This window comes from Panthera pardus, unplaced genomic scaffold (assembly GCF_024362965.1).
Source record: "Panthera pardus isolate Hobbes unplaced genomic scaffold, ASM2436296v1 HiC_scaffold_17, whole genome shotgun sequence".
Lineage (NCBI taxonomy): Eukaryota > Metazoa > Chordata > Mammalia > Carnivora > Felidae > Panthera > Panthera pardus.
Genome location: NW_026526732.1, coordinates 143,490,296 through 143,514,419, shown reverse-complemented (window position 1 = coordinate 143,514,419; position 24,124 = coordinate 143,490,296). Strand labels below are relative to the sequence as shown.

The 24,124-nt window shown below is 43.6% G+C and overlaps 1 protein-coding gene and 1 long non-coding RNA gene across 3 annotated transcripts in view; both read left to right on the top strand.

Moving 5' to 3' along the window:
* ZFAND3 (zinc finger AN1-type containing 3) overlaps positions 1–24,124 on the top strand; it is a 320,914-nt gene that overhangs the window by 289,916 nt on the left and 6,874 nt on the right. For both annotated transcript variants that reach the window (XM_053905064.1, XM_053905065.1), the window contains one exon: positions 251–418. In XM_053905064.1, the coding sequence (XP_053761039.1) occupies positions 251–418 (168 nt within the window). The remainder of the gene's footprint in view (positions 1–250; positions 419–24,124) is intronic.
* LOC128777740 (uncharacterized) lies at positions 21,431–22,719 on the top strand. The gene is made up of 2 exons (XR_008423088.1): positions 21,431–21,825; positions 22,072–22,719. It is a non-coding gene; the product is annotated as an uncharacterized LOC128777740 (long non-coding RNA).

Below are 24,124 nucleotides of genomic sequence, written 5' to 3'. Positions count from 1 at the left end.
CATCAGACTGATTTTTGTTAAGTAACCCTGCTCTCCTCTCCTAGCTCAGGCCTCGCTTATTAGAAGTCTGCCCCGAAGGTACATTCTTGTCACAATCTGTGCAGTATAAACCAGGCCAGGCAGAACTGGCTCTTGCTCACACAGGTCCAGTTCCTGGAAAAGGGCAGCAGAAGGCCTGGCAGTACATTAATTAGCTGTGCTTGCCAGGCCAGGCACTAACCCTGACCCCTAAATGTGTTGTTTTGGTCAGATTCACAGTCTGAGAATGAGGCTTCGCCAGTGAAACGGGCACGACTACTGGAGAACACCGAACGACCTGAGGAAACCAGCCGGTCTAAACAGAAGAGTCGACGTCGGTGCTTCCAGTGTCAGACCAAACTGGAGCTGGTGCAGCAGGAATTGGGATCATGCCGCTGTGGTAAGCATCTCCCCCAGTGGCATGATGGAGACTGGTCCTTGACACCCTGGCATAGCTTTGGAAATTATTCCTAAGAGGCTGAAGCCCTTCGTTCTTCTCCTGAGTACTTCCCTGCAAGCTACTGCTTTGGAGATTCATAAAGCAGGAGCAGAGAAGTCTTACTTCTAAATGCCCTTTATTTCCTCCCACACGTAAAAACAAGGCACAAACATTCCCACTCTTAAATTTATTTCGTAAGGGTTGCATTGTCACTGCTTACTGATTCCAACTTCTCCCCACTACATATTACTCTAGTTCCTATTCATTGATGACTTACTTAGAAAATAACCAAACCAGTGACATTCTGAGATATGTACCATAAAATTCAGTTATTCATTTTGAATGAACATCTTACTATGTATAATAAATGGAAACTCTTTCCCCCCATACCCCTTTTAAATTAAAGTTTGGTTGGAACATTTTCTTTGAATCATAATTCATTGTCAGTTAACTCCTTGAAGTAGCTTTAAAGTAACATTTCCTTCTGTTTTATCCAGTGTTATACTAGCTCTTAGAATTGCTGTACAGGGATGTATTTTTAAAACCTTCATGACTACCCACAACGGAACACAACTTAGACCAATTCTTTCTCTCCCTTTGACCATGTACGTGATGTCACAAAGAAGCAGAATTGTGTAGCTGCATTATTTAGGCTGACCTACAGATTTCCTGTTCCTGTTTTTATTTCCTGATTTAAAGCTTTGTTTTATAAAATTGTTCTATGGGACAAGAGCTGTCATCAGGCAGACTTAGAGACCTGGCTCTTGCCTCTGAGTGTCTTGTATTCTTTGCCCTAAGGAGTGAGCTTTAGAAGCCTCCCTTCTCCTCTGCGATAGCCATAGATACCCTACAAGTACTGATGCTGGCAGGCAGGACTAGATGGTTCTCTCAGCAGTTAGAAAATTACAGTTACTCATAGTCCTTCATCTTCTGAAGAGGCAGCCGTTGCTTCCCTGTGCCTCAGTTATTTACCCTGTTGGAAGTCAAAAGGAAAGGAGGGGTACCAGCTTCTCATGGAAACAAAGTCAGAACTCCTGTTATCAAGACCAGGAATCTGTTTGTTGCATGCTCTGGTGTGTGGTACTCAATGAGATTGGAAGTGTATGCTCAACTGCAGAAACAGACACCAGCATGGGGAGTCCAGGTGTCACTGGATGAGTTTTTATTTTTTTAGCTTGGCATTTACTTACCCTATTAAACACTTGTGTGAAAGTGTAAAGAAGAGAGATAGGAGAAAAGGTGGGAGGAGAGGCTGTCAGCAGAGTTTTCAGACTTCAGTTGTGTTCATGTAGAACTCCAGAAGAGCCCAGAACCTTATTCTTAGACTGCATCTTCAGCAACCCTGCCACGTGATTTTAAATCCATAGTGAAACAGGGAAGGAATACTGTGGTTAGCCAGAGCGGACTCTGGTGCATGGTGGCTAACCACCTTCGCCTGTATTGAAGGGTTTGTCTAGTCTTTGGTGGTCTGCAGATTCTTAGCTTTGGTCTTCACATGAACTTTTGGGGGGGCAGGGGTTCAGTACTTCAGTCTGTTATCAGTGTTGTGAAGCCCACCTGACCGTTTTGCCTATTACTTTTATAACACATGCTCTTGGTTATTCCTAAATTAGAATCATGAGATTTTCCTGTACCTTATGTTCTTGTTTCCTTCTTGAAAGCAACTGAATCCTGGGTATTACACAGGATTTGCCCTAGTGGATCAAGCAATTGATCCATAAAGTATGCTGTCTTGCCTCTGGCAATGGCTGATACCTCCTGTCCTTGTCAGGCAAGCAGTGAGAATTCACAGTTTAGCACTGAGAGATCCAGAAGTATTGTAACCAGGTCTCCCAGATTTCCTAAGGTCTTAAGCACTCAGCTGAAAAAAATCTAGAAATACATGTTAGATGATTTTACATGCTCCTGAGTGAAGCCAACTTGACTGTCTTGGTAAATTCTGAGTGCCTGCTGGGTTTACCACAGATATGCATTCTTTTTAAATGATCTAACACATAGTCCCTTGGCTTACGCCCAATTCTGAGGGTCTACTTACAGAGAGATTTGATCTTAATGCTGGGAAAGAAAGCCCTGAGCTTTGTGCACTCCCTCCAGTTGTAGCCTTCCTAGAGAGAGTGGGGAGTTCAGTTTGGCCCACTGAGAGTGTTACACTTACGTGCCCAGAAAAATGACTGAGTCTACTGCCACATTTTAAAAGATAAAGGACAGCAATAGAGCAGTGGGAACATACACCTCTGGGATTGTCTTTGACAAATAGCTCTTGTGTTCTTCCTGCCTGTCTGCTCGGATCTCTCTAGGAAAGGGTGAGTTGTGTAGTTATTTCCTTGAGGATGCATGGGGTGTTGAAGAGACATTGAACTGCCCTGAAAGGTTGGGGGTGGGGGGGGCATGGTAATTTCCTGCTAGAAGTGAAGACTCAGGAAGGTAGTTTGAACTCAAACAGAACACTTCTCCGCTGCAGAAAATCTTTTTCTTAATATATATATTCACAATCTTTTTTTCCATTCCCCTTCCACTCTGTACAGGTTATTAACTGCTGACAAGAAATTCACATCTCATAAATAATGCTTAAGAGCCATTGCTATATAAATTGAATGTGTTATGAATTGTGATGGGCCTTTTTGTAGCATTCGATGCCTAGAGCAGGAAGAACAGAGGATGTCATTTTCATTAATTTCTAATGAGGTGCCAATTAAAGACAGAGAAGACGCTCCAAAGGGAAGAGTGGCCAAGCTCCCCTGAATCCTCCGCCCCGGGGCTGTCATCCAAACACTGCCAGCAAGGCTTCTCTAAAAATTCCATTAAATTACAGTCTCATCGAGAGCACACACAGACACATTCAGCTTCCCTTTGATCTTCAAAAGAGCAATTTGTAAGGCGAGTTCTGAGCCTTCTCACATAGGGAACAGCTAGAGGTGATAGGAATTGTTAATTGCCAAGATACTCCATGGGCTTTCAATAAGGAGGTGAATTTTGAAGATGAATTCTTCTCTGCCTTGCTGTGACTAGATAACCTTTAAATCAACAATACCAAAGTAACACCCTTTTCCTGTGAAATCTCTCAGGATTTCTCTCAGGATGCCAATTAGAAAAGGCATGTGGTGAGGCTGGGATGATGTCCTGCATCCTAGAGCATCTTCAACAGTTTAGCTTCTCAAGATAGAAAACACTTGCATAAAAATGGATTTATTTGTTTCATTTTCTACTCAGTAGGCAAATTTATCAGCTCATTCTCATTACAGGAGTCTTGTCTCTCCAAAGGCCAACTAGAAGATGTTCTGAAATTTGACCATCCTCATCAGATCTGGGCCACATCACAGCCACGTGAATGCTGTGTTCTCTAAGCAGATCTTGCATGATGCACACAGCGTGGCTTAGTAATTGTTGTGCCTTGCTTCCCAGAACCACAGAATTAATTTTTAAATACCAGTCTAAGAGCTTGCATAAGTTATCACCTGTTTTCAGTTGACAGTGACTTAAACTGTAAGCTGATATGCTCCCTTTTGGGATAACAGTGCTTTTACTAACAACCTGAATAATCTGACTTCCATTATTGCTTTCAAAATAAATTTTATATTCACTTTAGAAACTCCATAGTAATGCTTTAGCCCTTTAGTTTATCATCTCTCAAGTGCCTCAGTGGTCATTTTCTGCATTATCATTCACTGTAAAACTAAATTCTTCAAGCATTTATCGAGATACGACAATGCACAAAGTATTTTGCTAGCTTTTGTGGGGAATGTAGGATATAGAAATATAGAATGTAGGAGCTCTTAGTCTAGGTCCATGGTTCCAAACTTGAGTGGACATCAGACTCGCATGGAAGGTGTGACAAACACACATTGCTGACCACCCCCCACCTCCCAGAGGTCTGACTCAGTGGCCTGTGCATGTGTAACGAGGTCCTGGGTCATGTTGCTGCTGGTCTGAGGAACCACTGCTCTAGGCAGTTCTCAGTCCTGGGAAGCTTTTAAAAATAGAATGTCTGGGCCTCACTCTAAATAATTAAATCAGAAAAGGACACCAGCTCTTGTTTTAGCTTTTTATTTGGAAATTTAAAGTGTTTTTCTGGGCCATTTGAGAGAGTAAGCTGCAAACATGGCCTTTTGTCTTTATAAACGTCAATGAATGTTTTCCAAGAATAGGGATATTATTTTATATCCATAGCAGTTATCAATTTTAGTAAATTGATACTGATTCAGTGCTTTTATTAAATCTGCCACCCATATTCTGGTTTTCTCAGTTGGTCCAAAAATGTCTCCTGTAAAAGCACTTTTTCCCCCTCCAGTCCAGGATCAAGTATTGCATTTAGTTGTCATGTCTCTTTAGACCCTTTTAACTTGAAACATTTTTATGGCCTTTCTTTGTTTTTAATGATATTGATATTTTTGAAGACTATAGCCCTCTCCCCCCTTTTAATAGAACTCTCTTTGTTTCTATTTGGTGTTTGGTGTTTCTTCATGATTAGATTCAGATTACTTATTCCCGGCCTAGTCTCAGACTACTATTAAGTGATGTGTCTTTCTCAGGATATTATATTAGACACAGATGTCCATCATCCCCCTCACTGTAGATATTAATTTTAATTCACTCAAAGTGTTGCCCAGTTTCTCCACTCTATAGTTACTATCTTTGACCACGCAAGTAGTAAGCAGTCTGTGGGAAAACACTTTGTGACCATGTCAGTATCCTGCTCATCATCAAAAGTGTCTCCTAGATTTAGCATCCATTGATGATTCTTGCCTGAACTGGTCTTTTTAATTTTTTTTTTTTTTTAATTTTTTTTTTCAACGTTTTTTATTTATTTTTGGGACAGAGAGAGACAGAGCATGAACGGGGGAGGGGCAGAGAGAGAGGGAGACACAGAATCGGAAACAGGCTCCAGGCTCCGAGCCATCAGCCCAGAGCCTGACGCGGGGCTCGAACTCACAGACCGCGAGATCGTGACCTGGCTGAAGTCGGACGCTTAACCGACTGCACCACCCAGGCGCCCCTGGTCTTTTTAATTTTTTAATGTCTGTTTATTTTTGAGAGAGAGAGAGCGAGCACGTGAGTGGAGGAGGACAGAGGGGAAGGGAGACACAGAATCTGAACTAGGCTCCAGGCTCTGAGCTGTCTGCATAGAGCCTGACATGGGGCTCAAATTCACAAGCCATGAGATCATGACCTGAGCCAAAGTCAGATGCTTCACTAACTGAGCCACCCAAGTGCCCCTGAACCAGTCTTTACTATGATCGTTGCAAAATGATGATTTTCTAACTCTAACCCTCCTTCTTCATTTCTCCTTTGACACTCAGCGTTCTTATGTAAGTGAAAACCCTTCTTCCCCATTTATTTATCTGTTGTTATTACAGGCTCATGAGCTCTTCTATTTTATCAGTGGTTCATAATTCATTACTATACTTAATTATTTTGGTGCTCAAACTGTGCCAAAAACGTTTCCTTACTTTCTGGCAGTTATAAGATGTGTTCTGGATGTGTCTTGTACTTGACCTTTGCCAGCTCCTGGAATCAGCCATTTTTCTAGGTATCCCCAAGGTGGTTTTAATATGCATTCAAAATAGGGATTTGCTGGGCCTAAGAGGAAGGCATGGAATAGCTGACATCCAGAGCAGCCTACCATAAGAGTTTTAACTGAGGCATAAGCCATATATGTAGGAACATGGGGAGAGAGAGATTAATTCCAACTACAGTACTTGTATAGGTTGTGACAATTGGGGCTTCAAAGGCAGAGTGGGATTTAGATGTGGAGAAAGAGGGACTACCTGGTCAAAGATGGTGACCTCTATACAGCTGGATGGAGCCTTGGGGTTGAGTGAGGAGAGACTACTAGAAAGGGAGGGTAAGGATTCCAGGCTCCAGGCTGTAGGGTTTGGATGTTGGTTTGCAGTGAGAAGCTGCCCGTGGTTTTGAATATAGTCAACACGCTTTTTTGTGTGTGTTTATTTTTTTATTTTTATGTTTATTTTTAAGAGCGAGAGAGACAGAGCATAAGCGAGAGAGGGGCACCAAGAGAGGGAGACACAGAATCCAAAGCAGTCTCCAGGCTCTGAGCTGTCAGCACAGAGCCCGACGCAGGGCTCGAGCTCGTGAACTGGGAGATCATGATCTGAGCTAAAGTTGGACACTTAACCGACTGAGCCACCCAGGTGCCCCTTGACTCCCTCCCCCGCTCCAGTTAAGCACACAAGAAGCCCCAGGAGATTGTTGAATCTTTTTAAGTGGAATGATCTGGGAAGAATGTGAACTAATTCACTAAGTGAAAAGGAATGTGCCTCTGTCACAGCCATCCCTGCACTACAGGGGACTACAGAGTGAATGAATGGTGATATCTTATGGTCCAGAGTTGGGCAAGGAGCTGTGGTGATAATGAGGTGTGTTGGTGACATGAAATGACTAGGCTGGTCCATTTCACCAGGATCAGAAATCATCACAAATAAGTCCGTGTATCTGCGCCTTTATTTAACTCTCATCCACATGTGATTTGAACCTGTCAGGAACACGTGGCATTCTGTCCTTTGTCTCTAAAAGAAAGCAAGGCAATGCATGTTTTTATAAAGGCTTTATTCCCTTACAGAGTTCTAGCCTGGATCCGTTAGAAAACTCTGCTATCCAGGGAAACACCAGAGATCTTTTATCTTGACCAAATTGATTTGGTTGGTTTAGTGTTATCATTACTGCTATTGAGTGGTGAGTTTATGCTCTGCCATGTATTACAGGAGAGAGTGTGTGGTTACCAAGACCTCAGCCCTTTTCATGTTTTCATGCTGAGTCTGGCAATGAAAGGCTAAAGTTTCTCCATTACTTATAAGACAGCAGCTGGGTATATGTTACCTATGGTAACATAGGTGTCCTGTCCATCCTCCCAAAAGCAAAAACACCCTTTGATGGGAGTTACTGTAAATGTGAGAACTAAGAGTAATTGGATATCTTGAGGCAGATTCTGAGAAAATGTTCTCCCTTTGCTACTCTCTTTCGCTCTCACTGTACTTTTACCTGAACAAGAGTATGCTGTGTTCCCCATTTAATCTTTAATGTATAAGAATTCTAGTCTAAAACCAAACAGATTAGTCCCTCTGCTGCTCCTCTGTAAATTGCACATTGAGATGTTAGAGCAAAACAAATCAAACCTTTTACTGAATACTAACTCTGTATTTAGCCCATTAGTTCAGCACTGTCTCAGAGATCCAACCTACCATATGCCCTTTGACAAGGGTGTAGAAAGAAATCAGAAATGTGAAGAGCTCCCCTCCCCAGCAAAGGAGCATCAAAGACTGAGCTTTCAAAAGACAAAATGTACAGAACACATCTGCTGAAGCCTTTGTCACATTCCCACCCTACTGAGAGGTGAACCAGGAGACCCTTGTCCCATGAAGTGAAATATTTTCTGTCTGGACAGCAAATTTGCAACTACTTCTGTAGTCCAATCTGAGCAGCAATAACAGCACAGTAATTTTATCAATAATTTTATCAAAGCTATTTGGCTAGGTTACCCTGCTTAGAAATACTTCCTTATGGGAGGGGAAAAAAATGGATCGTTGCAAAAGAAAATGAATTATTGATGTCTTTTGTTTTGGTTCCAAGAGTAAATAGTTTCAGTTAATTCTTTGTCCAGCAGAGTGTGCATGGATTTGTTTTTTTTTTTAACAGATTTTTTTAGATGGAATTTATATACCATAATATTCACCTATTTTACAGGTCAGTGAGTTTTGGTAAATTTAAGTGGTACAGCCTTCACCAAATTCAAGTTTTAAAATGTTTTTAGTCACCTGTAAAATTTCCCTTGCGCCCCTTTTCAGTCAATCCCTACTCTCCCCTACTCCAGCCCCAGGCAGCCACTGATTGATCTGCTTTTCTGTTGTTGTAATTTTGCCTTTTCGATAATTTTAATATCAGTGGATTCATACAGTATGTATATAGTCTTGTATTTCTACATGGCTTGGTGTTTATGAGATTGATCCATATTGTCATGTATTGGTAGTTCATTCCTCTATAATGTTGGGTAGTATTTCGTTGTATATGGATCTTAACACATTTACCGGTTGACATACATTTCGGTTGTTACCAGTTTGAGGATGTTTTGAATGAAGCTGCTATAAATATTCATGTGTAAGTTTTTATGTGGATATATGTTTAATTCTTCTTAGGTAGATACAGGGGTGGAATTGCCAGGTTGAATGACTCTGACGTTTAGCACTTTAAGAAAATTCTATTAGTAGTGCATTATGGTTCCAATTTACCCATAATTTGTCAACATTTAATATTGTCTTTGATTTAACTTTAGCTATTCTAGTGGGTATGTGGTGCCATCTTGGTGTGGTATATTAATTTCCCATCACACATTTCCCTGATAACTAGTGATATTAAGCATCTTTTTCATAAGCTTTTTGGTTACTTATTTATCAGTTCTTTTGTGAAGAGTCCATACCTCAAGTATCTTTACCATTTAAAAAAGATGTACAGCATTGCCATCTTAACAATATCCCAACCCACGAATATGGTATATAAGTCTTCTCAAGTTTCTCAGCAATATTTTGTATTTTTCAGTACCTTTTAAAGAACTTATTCCCATTTTAATTTTTTGATGCTGTTGTGAGCAGAATTCTTAAAATGTATTTTCAGATTGTTCTTTGCTGTCACTTCAGAACACAATTTTTGCATATGATTTTTTATTCTGCAGCTCTAATTCACTTATTAGTTCTAGATTTCTTAGGATTTTCTACATCCATGATCATGTCATTGTGTATAAAGGCAGTTTTACTCCTTTTCAAACTTTATGCCAGTTTTTTTCTTGCATTGTTGCACTGGCCATGACCTCTACCATAATGTTGAATGGAAGTGTTGAGACTGGATCTCTTTGCCTTTTTCCCTGATCTTAGGTAAAATTCTGTGTTTTACAACTAAGTATGATTTAGCTGTAGATTTTTTAAGTTTAATTTTTTTTAGTAATCTCTACACCCAGTGTGGGGCTCAAACTCAGAACCCTGAGATCAGTGCATGCTTTTCCAACTGAGCCAGCCAGGCACCCCATCTGCTGTAGATTTTTTATAGCTGTTCCCCACCTCTGCCCTTCTCTGACATTTGTAATATTTGTAGCTGTTGAATACATTCTAGGAAAACAGGCAATATTCAAATACATCCCCCCAAACAGATGATATAGCCCATGGTGAACTACCATGTGGCCTAAAAAAGATGAGCAAGTGGCGCCTGGGTGGCTCAGTCGGTTAAGCGTCTGACTTTGGCTCAGGTCATGATCTCACAGTTTGTGAGTTCGAGCCCCCGCATCAGGCTCTGTGCTGACAGCTGGGAGCCTGGAGCCTGCTTGGATTCTGTGTCTCCCTCTCTCTCTGACCCTCCCCCCGTTCATGCTCTGTCTCTGTCTCAAAAATAAATAAAAATTAAAAAAAAAAAAAAAAAAAAGCAAAACTGTGTTTTAAAAGTTTTATCATCCAGAGGCACCTGGGTGGCTCAGTCAGTTAAGCGTCCAACTCTTGATTTCAGCTCAGGTCATGATCTCAAGGTTCGTGGCATCAAGCCCTGCATTGGGCTTTGTGCTCTCAGTGCTTGGAATTCTCTCTTTCCCTCTCTTTCTGCCCCTCCTCTGCTCATAACCACTCTCAAAATAAACATTAAAAAAATAATAATAAGAGTTTACCATCCCATGAATTCATTTCTGTTTACAGTTGAAGCATATTCCCTTTGTTCACAGTTCTGTGTAACGTGTCTCCATCTATAGTGGGGAAAACCTGTGCCCTGAGAATATTCCTCTTTTCCTCACACCAATATCATAACAAGACACCAAAATGCTATTCTGTCTGGGTTATTCTCACTTGAGGTAATAAAAGCAAACTACACTGAGAGAAGCTTGGAAATGCTTTGCTTGAATTCAGTGCTTTTACCACAAGACACAGTCACAAAAATTTGTGGGTAGATAGATAATAAAGGAGCCTTAGCAGCCATGCCAACCCCACTTTTTTCTATAAATGAGGAAACAGATCAAAAAGGTTTCCACTAGCCTCAGATCACACCTGTGTGCTAAATATTGGTACTTCATGCAGCCTTTGTTGTAAAGCTCAGGGACTAAAAAGTTCCTGCCCAGGGTGACTGCTCACAGCGGTGCCTGCTCCCATCACATAGGTCTTGCCGCCTCCCCCCCGCCCAACTATAACTCTTCATCACACATCCTGGATGTTGGCTTGTTGTTACCACCAAATCCCGCTGGTCTCTTCTGAAGTACCCAAAAAGATTTCTTGGTCTTTCTTTCAAGTTAATACACCTGACTATTTTCACTTCCTCTTAGTTTGGCCTCCAAAACCTAGCTCAGAACTCAGGACTCTTCTATGAACCCTTTGCAGCAAAATGTCACCAGATTAGACCATTAGCAGTAAAGATAAATAAAGTAGTTAGTATTTAGACAAAATAATAGGATTTTTTATTAAATTTTTTTTCTTGCAGATTAACAACAATTTGTTCACAGAGTTTTGCTAAATGTTCTTTCCAAAGCCTTTAATGTATGTAGTTAAAACTAATTTGTGTTGAATACGTTGTATACATTGTATAGTACGTTGTAGTACTATACACAAAATGTACTATATACATATATAGTACTATATGCATTGTAATAGCAAATATATGCTATTAGATACTACCAGTCTTCTCAAAGAGATTCTTACTGCGATTCCCTCATGAGCACTGCTGCTTGAAAAATGTGGGCCTATCCCCAGATAGAAGGGGATGCTTCTTTAGAAAGTAAAAGTGCAGTTGCTCAGGTAATTCTCTTATACCCCAATGTTTGATAAACTATCTGCACACTTAATACCTCATTGTTTTCATGGGAAATGCAAAGGTAATTTAAGACCAAATAGAATTACTGGACATGTCAAATAAGGTGATCCACATCATAGAGGTTTTATATCAGATCTAGTCAACTCCATTCTCTTTTACTTAGAAATTTACATCTTCTGAGTATTTAACACATGCCTTCCTCTACTGATCTTCTCTTCCCTCCTAGATTCTGAAATCCTCAAGGGTCAGGATCTTGTATTATTCTATAGCTTCCCACTGCCCTTATTAGAGTATGTGGCCGATGGTGGTACCCAGACAGTGTTGACTAATAATGTGCGAGACAAATCGGAGGTCACAGAAATGCGGCGTTCTGGTGAGCCTGCTGATTATCTTTAGGAGAAAGCCCTTTTGTAGTAGTAGTCGAAGACATGCCCAAGCAAGTGAATGGGAGGATGTCTGGGCTGGTCTCCATGTTAATTCTGGAAGCCAGGGTACATGTGCAATCTGAGGGTTTCCCGGTGGAATATTTGGCTGGAGGAATAAGGTGTAGATAGGGAACCTTACCATTATTTGTTGTTACATACTTTTATCTGCCTTGAATTTTTATTGGTAGGGGGTAGATCTCAGCCAAGACATACATACATCAGATAGGGTAGAATTGCTTGCTTGGTGTAATTAAAAATATTTGATAAGCTTATGGTTTAATTAAATATTCGACTTTGGGAATGAGTGTGTTTGCATTAGTGAAACCTGTGATTCATCTTGCACATGAATAAAATGAGCTCTTTGGAGGTCACAGACCTGCTGTATACAACCACATCAGTCTCTCATTCCTGCCTAACCTGTCACACTCTGGCATAGATTTCAAGTACTTAAGTGACTTAGAAGTCCCCCATCTGGTGCCTGGCCAGCCCCTCAAACTGACCTTGAAACCACAGCAGCAGTGCCCTTGCAGGTAATCCAGCCACCGTGTACGTCTTCAGCCTGGAGGGAATGTGGCAGGTCTTATTGCCAGGCAGCTTAGACCACCTAGGTGCTTCCTCCATTGAATAAAAACAGCCTTTTTCTATAATGTGCCCTTATTTCTCCTCACTCTGTCCTCCAGAGTGACCTGTCACAAATCATCTTCCTCCCCTGCAAGCCCGTTCCTCAGATACTGGCACACAGGGGCTTTGGCTTTCCGGCACCCCAGTCCTCCAGTAGCAAGTCCATTCACAAGGACTAAAGAACTTGTGTGGGGATGTTATGGCCTAGGATGGGATATAGGAATGATAGAGTGGGCTCAGTGTTTGTCTCCACAGAATTCCTCATCAGAAGCCCTTACAAAATCTGGATGTCTTTTTAAACAAAAACCCTTCTTTACCTGCTGATCTCCTTCTGAAACTGCTAAAAAGTCTTCTCTTTTAAGGAGTCCATGGCTGACCTCTGTTGTTATACTTCTCAGAACATACATTAGCTTTCCTTCCTCCTAGACCATAAGCACTGGAGGGCAGGGACCATATGGTGTTCTTCGGCAGCTTCTACTGTAGTAGAAGTGCACTGATACCTAGTGAACATTCGAGTGAATGAGTGAACTCTACCATTGCAGTTGTGATCCTCTGGGTAAAGGAGAAAGTAACAGCTTTATTGAATACCTACTATACAGTGGATGCCTACTCCTATGTTCCATCACTTGACCCTGATGAAAGCATTGCTGTGAAATGGTACTACGTATTTACAGAAGAGAACACTCAAGCTTTGAAGTTGAGTAACTCAAATACTAAGGGAGTATTGGAGCCCAGATCTGTTGAGCTCCCAGAATCCCACCAGTGTTCATGTCCCCCTACTGGCCCATGGGTGTCCTAAACAGTGAGAGATACCTGCAGCATGAGTTACATTTAGTTTCAGCCATATAGATCTTAGCCCATTTGTTAAGCACTGCCCCAATTCAGAGATGCTTTTTATTGAACAATGAATGTTAAAAATGTATGCAGCCTACTATGTGAGAACCACTTGAGACGGTGGTAATAAGTCATCCCAATATACTGTTTCCAGTTTGCTCCATGTGCCACTTGTCACTCCATCTAGATAAGATGCTTCTGGAGGACAAGGTCCATAGTGTTGCCACCTTTTTGTTTCCCACTGCGCCTGGGTAATGTGAGACACAGTGGCACTTAATTCTTATTGATGTGAACGTTCCATTTTCTCCTGAGTGCTAATTCATGTCCTCATTGTCCTTGAAAACTTACCCACTCCAGGATACCTTATGCAGTTGACCTCTCCTCAGTGCCCCCGATTTATTGCATATAGCTGGGTTGTATTGATTTTATTTGCAGTTGATTTCTTGCTTTGCTTCTTGTGTCCTTCAGCTGTTTTCCTCTCTGCACATCTCCAGCTGTCTTGAAAGGCAGGAAAACTAGTGACTTTTTTCTTTTCCTTTTCCTCCACCCAGCCCCTAGAATAGTGCTCTGTAAACATTGCACAGATGACCAATAAATACTTTTGACTCCTTGAGCCTGATAGCTTCTTTTCCTTGCTGGACTGACAGCCCAACACTGGAGCCTGAATCCTTTATTTATTAGATGAGATTTCTATAGCACCTTTCCTCTGAAGAGATCAATATCAATGAAGTTTGTTTCTGCTTCTGGAAAGTGCTTTTACCTAAGCAGACCAAGGCTCTGATAAGATCACATGATAGTCCTTACTCCTCAACTATTGGGCCCTAGAGATGTAGACTCCAAGAAAAGCCTCACCACTTCAGGTTCGGCTATCTTGCGGCCAGCAATGAGCCTGAATAAGACTGTGACAAATCAGCAACACAGGTTCCGCAGCATCGGTTGATATTATAGGCAGTGTTATATATAAAAAGAGAACTTGCATTTGGGGGGCACAGCCATCTTTTAGAAGACAGATATGAGGAAGGTCACCTTAGCACTCAATACGTATTGTCTGCCCACTGACCAGAGCCCCATCACAGTGTTTGTGGATTATAGTTTCTCAGATAGTGGTTGGCGTCGTTAGAACCATTCAGTCTCTGAAACTCAGTGCCACTAGGGAGAGCGTCCCTGGGACAGGACCCAGAGACTCCAAACGTACACATGCTGGGTAGGTGGGAGATAAGTGCTGAGAGATGGCACTATCTAGCTGCTGAGAAGAAGAGCTGATTTGGGGTAGTCAAGGCCCACTGTGAAATATGGCACAGAATTCAGAGGCCAAAGACCAAAAAGGATGAGTCAGCCCTATAATTCACTGGAGAAGTGCCTAAGATAATTGGGTCAGCTGGCTTCTCTACGAAATTGCTCACCTTTCCACATATCCTTGTTTGTACAAACATTATTCCCATCCCTATTCAGGCTTAGGCAGAATTGAGCAGGAGATGAAGTCATCTGCCATGTACTTTCCAGACAGATGACAGCTACACATGTAGAAGCTACATAGTGTGGATACTCCCACTGTCCACCAGACTCGGTCTGCCCTTGATCCTGCTGTCCAGAAAACCCCCTCTGTGGTCAGAGCAGGTGTCAAGGCAACCATAGCTACTGAGGCACCTTGAGAAACAGAAAGCGGGAGTGGGGGGATTTGGGGGGAAGGTGTTAGAAAAAGGAGGAAAACAAAGTAGAAAAGGACTAGAAATCTAAGGAAATGGGAAGAGGGCAGAAATGGAGATGTGGTGGGGTGGGGAAAGTCCACTGGCATTTACTCAAGGGGTTGTGTGAGCTTGGGAGGGTGCCCCAGCTTACCTCTTCCTGAGATTTGAAGGATGTTCCCTTTCCCTGTTGTCACCTGTGGAGTTGACATGTAGAGCCACTTGTACTGTCTGCTTTATTCTCAGTGTGCAACACAGGGGCATATTTGGAAGGAGGGGATGACAAGAAGTGCTCCTCTTTTCTCTGGGTACCTCCCTGTACATGATCACGGGGCCTCACCGACTGTTGTAGGTGCTGAAATGTGCAATGTCATGTTGGATGACTGGGAGACAGATGGCACTGGCCTATGGGGAACTCTGCCCAGTGGCTCTCTCCTGCAGCAGACAGCCAAGACTGCTTCATTTATCCTGATGAATTCTCCAGAACAGTACTCTCCGGCTGCAGAGGGACTAGGGGGAAGTGTACCATGCAAGTGTTGGATGCTCTCCTATGGCCAGAATTTTCTAAGTATCAATCAAGATGTTGCTTGGATGCAGATGGGTTGTTCTTAGGCTGTAAGGTGGGAGGTGGCAGGCAGTGGATACTCTGTTGAAGATGTTTCCTGTGGGTAATGGAGGCTTAGACTTCTGGCAGCCCACTTGTGCCTTGAGGAGCTGAGCAGGCTTCTTCCTCTCTAGATTATGCTGTATAGCAGCAGGCCTCTCCACACACTCACATGCTCTTCTTGAACCATGTCAGCCCGGTGGCTCTTGGGAGATGGAAACTATGAGTCAGCACATGATGGAGTTTGTGCATCCTTGTGACTAATACATAGTATGACATGTGCTCCCTAGAGCAGTGCACTGCAGTGTAACAGATTCACCTGGGAAGGGGAAGGCTTCCAGATTTACAAATTAAAGGGCCAGGTTAGTGTTAATACTCTTGTATCAATTAAATTGCTCTTCCTTTGAACTTAACTACCCCAGGATTAATTTTCCATGGAATCTGGAATAAATGACCAAAATACTGGGGGGTAGAGTACGAAATGAATGTCAGTGGGAACTTGGGTGATTATGCTTCAATTCTTCATTATCTGTACTCAGCTCATTTATGATTATGAGTTACAGCAAAGTTTTAATTCCAGGAGAGCATCTAATGCCATCTTGGACATTTCTGGGTTGCCTCTCAGAGTGAGCTCAGTGAATATAGGTTCATATTAATAATGGCAATAGAAAAGCATAATTAGGAAAGTAAACCAGATACTGCAAAACAATGGAATATATCCAAAGCCAGACAGTAATAGTTTTTAGATTGCACTCACTGTGCTCCTGTTCACCCGGGTAATTGAAGTAGACTGTGTGGTCTACTATTTCCAGGGGTGGCAGGGAGGGGCACAGTTACCAGCATTAAACATTCTTTTATTGCCAAAAGTAATTTTCTTCTATTTTTAATGAGTCAGATGTTGACTCAAATTATTTATTTATTCAGTCTACTTGAGTTCCAGAGGAACAGCAGGGAAAACAGCAACAAAGTCCCTGACCGCATGGTGCTTTTATTCTTTGGGAGGGAGATGCAGTAAACAAGGGAAAAGATATAAATGAGATATTTTGTGGTAGGAGTAAGTGCTGTGGTATAATAGGATGACGGAGAAAGAGAAGGGCTCTGCCCTGGGTGGGGGTGGGGTGGGGGTGCTGCAGGTAGTGGTGGGGAGGCTAGCATCTGGAAGGAGGTGAAAGCTGAGCTGAGACATAAAAACTGGGAGAGCCAGCCATTCAGAGAGCTTGGGCAGGGGAAGTGTCCTCGGTGGAGAGAACAGTGAGGTGACCCTGAGGGAGGAACAACCTGGCATATCAGGACCAGAAAGGTGGCCTGTGTGGTTGGAACACAGTGCGTGAGGAGAGGCGGGCAGGACCAGATGGGGGATAATTAGACCTTTGCAAGGTCTACTAGAATTTTACTCTAAGTAAAAGTAGTGGGAAGGCATTGAAGGGCTTTAGGCAAAGGAGTGGCGTGATCTGATTTACATTTTGTGTTACATTTCTATCTCTCTGGGACATGAACACAAATGCTTGTGTATGCATACACTATCAAGAATACATAAGAGGGGCGCCTGGGTGGCGCAGTCGGTTAAGCGTCCGACTTCAGCCAGGTCACGATCTCGCGGTCCGTGAGTTCGAGCCCCGCGTCGGGCTCTGGGCTGATGGCTCGGAGCCTGGAGCCTGTTTCCGATTCTGTGTCTCCCTCTCTCCTCTCTGCCCCGCCCCCGTTCATGCTCTGTCTCTCTCTGTCCCAAAAATAAATAAAAAAAAAAAAAAAAAAAAAAAAGAAGACATAAGAACTGGTCGTAGTGGTTGCTTTGCCTCTGGGGAGGGCAACTGAGAGAATGGGAAGGGAGACTTAGTTTTTGTTGAATATTATTTCCTGCAAATTGAATTTCTGTTATATTCATGTATTACCTATTCAAACAGGAATTAATTAACAAATATTAAAAAGTACATCTCAAGTCACTTGCCCTGAAAGAAGGAAAGAAAAAGAAAGAAATCCCTCTAACTGCTCTGAGAGAGAAGGCTGGGGGTGGGAAGGCAGCAAAGGCAGAAGAGTGCAACTGCATCATGGGCTCCAGGTAGCCATGTTGGAGGCTTGGCCTCACTGCATCTCAGCCTTTGCTGGCCTTTGTTCTGTTCCATCAGCATGCCACACTCATTCTTGCCATGGGAGTTTTGCATGAGATGATGGCGAGAAGCACTTGGGCAGATTTAGAACATCAGTTAGAGGTATATCCAACAAGACTAATAATAAAGTTGGCGCGGGGAATAAGAAACCAAGAAAGAGGCCTGGGTTTGGCTTGAGCAACTGTGTGGATATGGTATCACTCCCTGAGGCAGGGAGGATTAGGAGATGAGCTAATACAGGACTTTTGTTTTGAACATGTTACAGTTGAGGTTCCTATTAACCAGTCTGTTTGGGTGTGTTTGTCAAGTAGTAAGTTAGATATAGGAGTTTAGAGTTTAGGGGAATAATTTGTGGATGGAAATAAAAATTCCAGAGGCATCAGTATTTAGACTGTACTTGAAGCTTTGGGTCTGGATGAGATTACCTACAGGAGGGAATGTACAAAAATACAAGAGGACTACATTCTGTAGTGGTTTCAGAAGGGAAGCCAGTAAAGGGTCCCAAGGAGCTATAGCCAGTGAGGTGGGAGGAAGATGAGGAACATCACAGAACACCATAGAAGCCAAGGGAGGGAAATACTACAAGAAAGGAACGGGAGACAGATGCTGCTGAGAAGTGAGGGTGAGCAGGTTGGATTTGGCCACTTGAGCTCTTGACTGGCCTTTATCTGTCCCCTGAGGTTCGGAGAACACAGTCTCTGCAACTAACCTCCCGTTCATTAACTCAGTTGAAATATTTTGAGTGAACCACACACTGTTCTAGGCATTAAATTACAAAAGCGTGGTTCCTGCTTTCATGAAATCAGGAAAACAAGTTAAATGAAAACATTACACAATGACTGTATAATTGTGACCAGTGTTTCAAGGAAAAGTCTAGGATGCCATGAGAGTGTATAATGGGGCTCTAGATTAGTCTGAGGGTCTAGGGAGGTCTTCCCGAGGAGAAGCCATTCAAAGTGAGGCCTGAGGAAGCAAGCATTTGGTTAGGTGAGTGTGTCAAGGACATAGAGTACAGGAGGGTGGGGGGGTGAATGGCATGAGGAGAGACAAAGAGGCAGTGGGGTATGAGAGTGAGCTAAGATGGTGAAATTGATTGTCATTCTTGGGAAACCACTAAAGGGTTTAAATAAGAGTGTGATTATCACAGATCGGGGTGTGTGGGATCACAAGGTTGTTGGAGTGGCCCTAGTAGGAGACACTGGTGGCTTTGACTGGGTGCTGGTGGTAAAGGTGGAAGGAGGAGAATGAATTTGATTATGGGGACTAGGATCCACAGGACTTGGTAGTTGAATGTGAAGAATGAGGAAAATATCAGTGATGACCCAGGTTCGTGTCATAAGCCACTGGCTGCAAGGTGAGCCTGTTCTGCTAGAGTGGGGGACACTGAAGAAGTATGTTTGTGAGGGAATAGCAAGTGTTCCATTTTGGGCACCTTGAATCTAAGATATCCAACTTAGCCAGTAGATAATTGGATACAGAGGCATAGAGCTCCAAAGAGAGAGGTAGGTCTGGGACAGAGAAAGACATTTCAGAGTTGTTGGCCTATGTGGTTAGAGTTTTAAACATTGGGACAAGTGTGGGTGAGACAAAAAAAAAAAAAAAAAAAAAAGTCCAGCGCTGAGGAATTCTCATACTTAAAGGACAGTAGGGAGAGAGAATAAAAACAAGGAAAGCAGTATATGCCCACAGGAGTAGTCACAGAAACAAGGAAAGCAGTATGTGCCCGTGGGAGTAGTCAACTGTTCAGACACTATCGAGGAGAACTGAAAAGAGCCCATTGGGTTTAGCAATGAGCAAGCTCCATTCATGGCATTTTTTATATGCCTGGACTGTATAACCTTATCTGTGCCCCCCTCCCCACCCACTCTCCGAGTGAAAGGGAATTGGGCTGTGAGGTCAACTCCCCCCACCCAGGCAGAAAAGAAGTCTCTAGGATCCTGGAGGGGGTGGTCCATTCATTGGGGGTTTTAACTGTCTATATCCATGGTTTGGTTTCAAGTCTGAATTCATGTGTACGGCTAAAGCATTCTTCTGCCACTGAGTAAGCCTCTCTCCCTGCAGATGAGGGGTGTTTAAATAAAGTAACTTTAAAAATGGAGAATCAAGAAGCCAGCTTCTCTGCCCTCCCCTCCCCTCTACACACACTTAGAACAGTGGACCTCACATGTTGTGGGATTTGTGACTTTAAGGCTTAAATTTTGTGAAAATCAAGAAGAGCGTGCTTATACTCTGGAGGCCCTCAGAATGACCTTTCTGAGTTAATGTGAAAACAAGAGGCATGTAGAGAGACTTTTCATTCTTAAAAGAAGCACAAAGCAAATGCACGTGACATTGGCACCGTTTGGATAAAAGCATAATTGTTTTCAGAATGTCTACAGCCCATTCCTTTCTCTTGTTCCTCCTTTCACCGCAGCTCCCAGCTCGACCGTCTCAGGGAAATAGACACGGGCTCTTCAGCGCACGGTCAGTACGTGACCAAACTTGGAAACACACTTGCTCTGCCTCTGCTTGTGAGAGAGGCTTGCAGAATTCACAACCGTACCTGTGGAGAAGCCCCCACAGGAGCAGAGAAGCTGCTCTCTGCTGTCCTTGGAAAGTTTGTGTCCCTTTCATGGTGTCCCTAACCAGTGAGTGCTTTCTAGGCTGCCCTGTGTAGTCTTCATATATTTAAATCAAGTTGCTCTAAAATTTGCATATCTTCAACAGAAATCTTTACTGAGCTTGTCACTTACTGTGCATCTGTAGTCTGTACAAAAAGGTTTGTGAAGAGGGGCAGAGGAGACCACGTGTTCAGAGGAAGATTTCACGTTCATTCTCCTTTGTCAGTAGCAGTTTCTCAGAAGGAAACCAGAGTCTAGACTGAGAGGTAAACGGGAGGAGGAAGAAGGGGAAGGGGGCTCCCAGCCTTGAAGTCGAGTTTGTTAGTTATATCCTGTAAGGTGAGGGGGTGACAAAAGCTGGAGGAGCCATCCAGCAGCAGCCTTCCTCCAGCCTGGGGCTTCGTGTGCACTAGCTGCTTTAATGTCCGTAACCCCGTTTATGGGCGGTACAAGTGAGGCTCCGAAAGGTTGAATGACTTACCTGTAACACACAACTGTCAGAGCAGTGCAGCTGGAACTTGAATCCAGTACTTTGGCTCCAAAGCACAAGCTTCTCACTGGGTTTTGCAGAAAGAGAACTTGAGGTTGCCCTGTTCATGGGATTTGCCATAGGTACCTCCCAGTTCCGATCTGTCATCTTCCCGTGACCTCACCATATGGATTGAAAGGCCGACAGAGAAAAATGGCGAAAGTATTCCTTTCCTTTCCAAGTGTTGTTCTGGAGAGAGACACATGGCATTTACAGTCGGAGGCCCCCTGACATTCTGTGACTTGGGTGAACTGGCTCTTGCCAGTGTAGCCTCAGGGATGGCTAAACAGGCCACAGTTCTCTGGAGAGCCTGGCAGCTAAGTTGCTCCATTGGGCCCAGGCTGTGCCCTCAGTGGCTCTTGGGTGGGGTGGGTGGGGCCCTTTTTCTTGCCTACAGTGCAGCTTTGGAGCTAGTTTTCTAGGAGGGTTCTCCATTTGAGAAGGTAGTCCTTTAAAGGACAAGGAAATGCTGAAAGAGAAATCTCCAGCCTGTTGGGAGGAGGATAAGGTCACCCAAGAAATGGAAGTTTCCTGCCAGTACCTCACTATTATCTGGAGACACTGAGAGGCCTGTGGTGGGGGGAAGGAATGGAGCAGAGGCTGGGAGTGCAGGCACCTGCTAGGGTTTTTCTGGATCGTTAAAACTGCCTCAGGTACCAAGAGGCTAATACTGCCTGCCTTTGCTACTAAAATGGAATGATGTTTGAAAATGCAAGTCATTATTCCTGTGGCAAAAACTGCCTTGAGCCATTTTCTCTTAGTTTTTAAATATATGTTCATAGTTTTTAAATATATGTTCATCTGTAGATAAAACAGCCCAGCAGAATGTGAGCCTGCAGCCAACCCCCTTCTCCTTGTGCGCTGAGGTGTTACTGGGCATGCTTGGAGGGTTCTCACAAGTCAGAATTGATGGCACGGTATCCTTTGTGATGCAGGTGCCCTGCCCTACCTCCCACCCACGGTGGCAAAAATAGGACTAGGCTTTTCCTGGGTGGAGGCAAGAGTGAAGGGGGCAGGACTTGTTCTGTGAATGTCAGGTAAAGCAAGGTTGCCTGAGTTGGGTGATAGGAGACATTACTGGGACAAGGCAGACATTCCCCCCAGAGGAGAGGAAAGAGGTCAGTAGAGTTTTTGCAAGAAGGGAGCTATCTAGAGAACAATAAGGATACCAGGAGCGGTGAATTTTGTATACTTTTATTTATTTATTTTTTTTAATTTTTTTTTTTTAACGTTTATTTATTTTTGAGACAGAGAGAGACAGAGCATGAACAGGGGAGGGGCAGAGAGAGAGGGAGACACAGAATCTGAAACAGGCTCCAGGCTCTGAGCTGTCAGCACAGAGCCCGACGCAGGGCTCGAACTCACGGACCGTGAGATCATGACCTGAGCCGAAGTCGGACGCTTAACCGACCGAGCCACCCAGGCGCCCCATGTATACTTTTAAAATGACATGTGTGCAAATTGCTTCAGGAGCTTTGTTATTACACTGGACCACGACACCTTTTTCTCCCTCTGCTGCTGTCTCCTCTCCCAGAGCCACTTGCTGAGTGCACACAGCCACCTTAGGAGCTCAGGGCACCAGGCTCCCATATCTTTGCCTGCTGTCACACTGCTTTTTTGTTCTAACATTTAGCTTGTATCTAACTGGTATTGTAATTGATTTGGGGGAAAACAGATGATTGCTTCTGTTTTAGAATTGTCTTGGTATATTTTAGTGGTTTTTATTAAATTGTTGACTAGAATGGGCTCTTACAAACTGAAGGCTCTCCTTCCCTTTGAAAAACAGACCGATGCCCACCTTGGTGATCTACTGTGGCTTTGGTTCCAGCACCCTGGGTAGCTGACCCCTGCCCATCCACCCATTCTCTCCCCCGGCCCAGCTAAGCACTGTGTTGGCCACTCATGAGCCACGATCCAGTTCTGTTTCTTGGAGCGCGATGCTTTCCCCTCCACCATGCAGAGCCAGAGATGGAGGAGAATGCAAAGCAGACACACTCCGTTCCTGAATCACTTGTAGCTGCTTTGCCCATACCCTGGGTCTGATGAAATAAAATGTGTTAAGATCCTTTAATATGTTTCTGTGCTACAAATTCTGCCTTGGGCATTGGGTCAGTGAATGTGGTGTAATCCGGGATTGCTGCTGGTGGGAGTATAAATGGCTAATGCTTTCCAACAAGCTTTCCTGTAGCCACCTGCTGTTCCCAGCATGTACTTACAAATGAGCTATGAGGTCACTGTGCTGTCCTGAGCTTTAAGAAACTTTTACCTTGCTGGGAAAAAAAAATGTGATTCTTTTTTCTAACAAGCTTGCCTGGTCATTTCAGACACATGGGTCAGGCACATTTGTCATTATTCTTTAAAAAGATAGCAAGTGGTGCCTATTGATGAGTTGAAATTTGGACTGTCTGTTGCCGAGGCTTCTCAGGAAGCTTCGGGAGGCGTCGGGTAGGCTGTGTTTGCTGGAGCCCATGCTCACGTGTAGGAACAGTCTCTGATTGTCCCCCTAACTGGACGTACACTGCAGCCAGCACAGGTAGGGGGCTGGAGGGCAGACGTGACTGCACAGACAGCATGCACACGTGCACTGCCACCTCAGGCTGCTCACTGGTGGATCATTTTACAGGGCCTCGGTCCCCAAGGCTTGTCAGTATTTTTAGTTTCTGCTTGAACCTTTGCTTTGACAATTTGAAATTCAAATGAGCAAGAAAGTGTAAAATATTTCTTACAAGTGAGGTAGAAACACCTAAATAGCTGGAGCTGAGGCCTGCCCTGGTCTGTGGCTTTACTAAAACCACCGCGGTGGGTGAGCCTTCGGGGGGGGGGGGGGGTCAGATCCTGCAAGAAAACAAATGTTTAATTAATTAAAGTCTAAAACTATCCAGAGCTGCCCAACTTTGCCAACTTTAAATGGTGCTTTTTACTCTAAGATAAAGCCGATAAGCAGCATTTCTGTCTGACAGAGATTGAATAAAAATGTCAAGGGCTGAGACTTGGAATGTGGATTTTGGCATCACTTTCTTTGCCTCCCTTAGGAAATTCCATGGATAAAGTTCCAGCCCCTGCTTAATTCTTAGGGTTTGGAGGGAAGTGCTGGCTGTGGGGGGGAGGAGCCCAGGGCCTCAGCCAGAGTTGGTAAGGGCTACCCTGCCTGCTGTCTACAGAGTGTAAGGTTGGCTCCCTCCTTCTGCCCCCCAGCTCCTCCTCCTCCCATCTCCCTGCCCCCAGTACCTTAGCCATTTCCCATGGCTTGTGGGTGAGGGAGCAGTGGAGGGATGGAACTGGTAGGTGAGGCAGTTATCTGGTTCTAGTGCCCTCAGGGCCTTGCCTGCCAGCACTACTGAGAGGTAAAGGACACAGACCCTTTCTCCTCAGGTCTTTGGTGAGGCTTCTTCCCAGTGTTCCTCTTGGGCAGTGATAGTTGTGGATTTTTGTAAACAAGTTAGTGAAACAAAACAGTGTTAAAACTTTCATAGCAC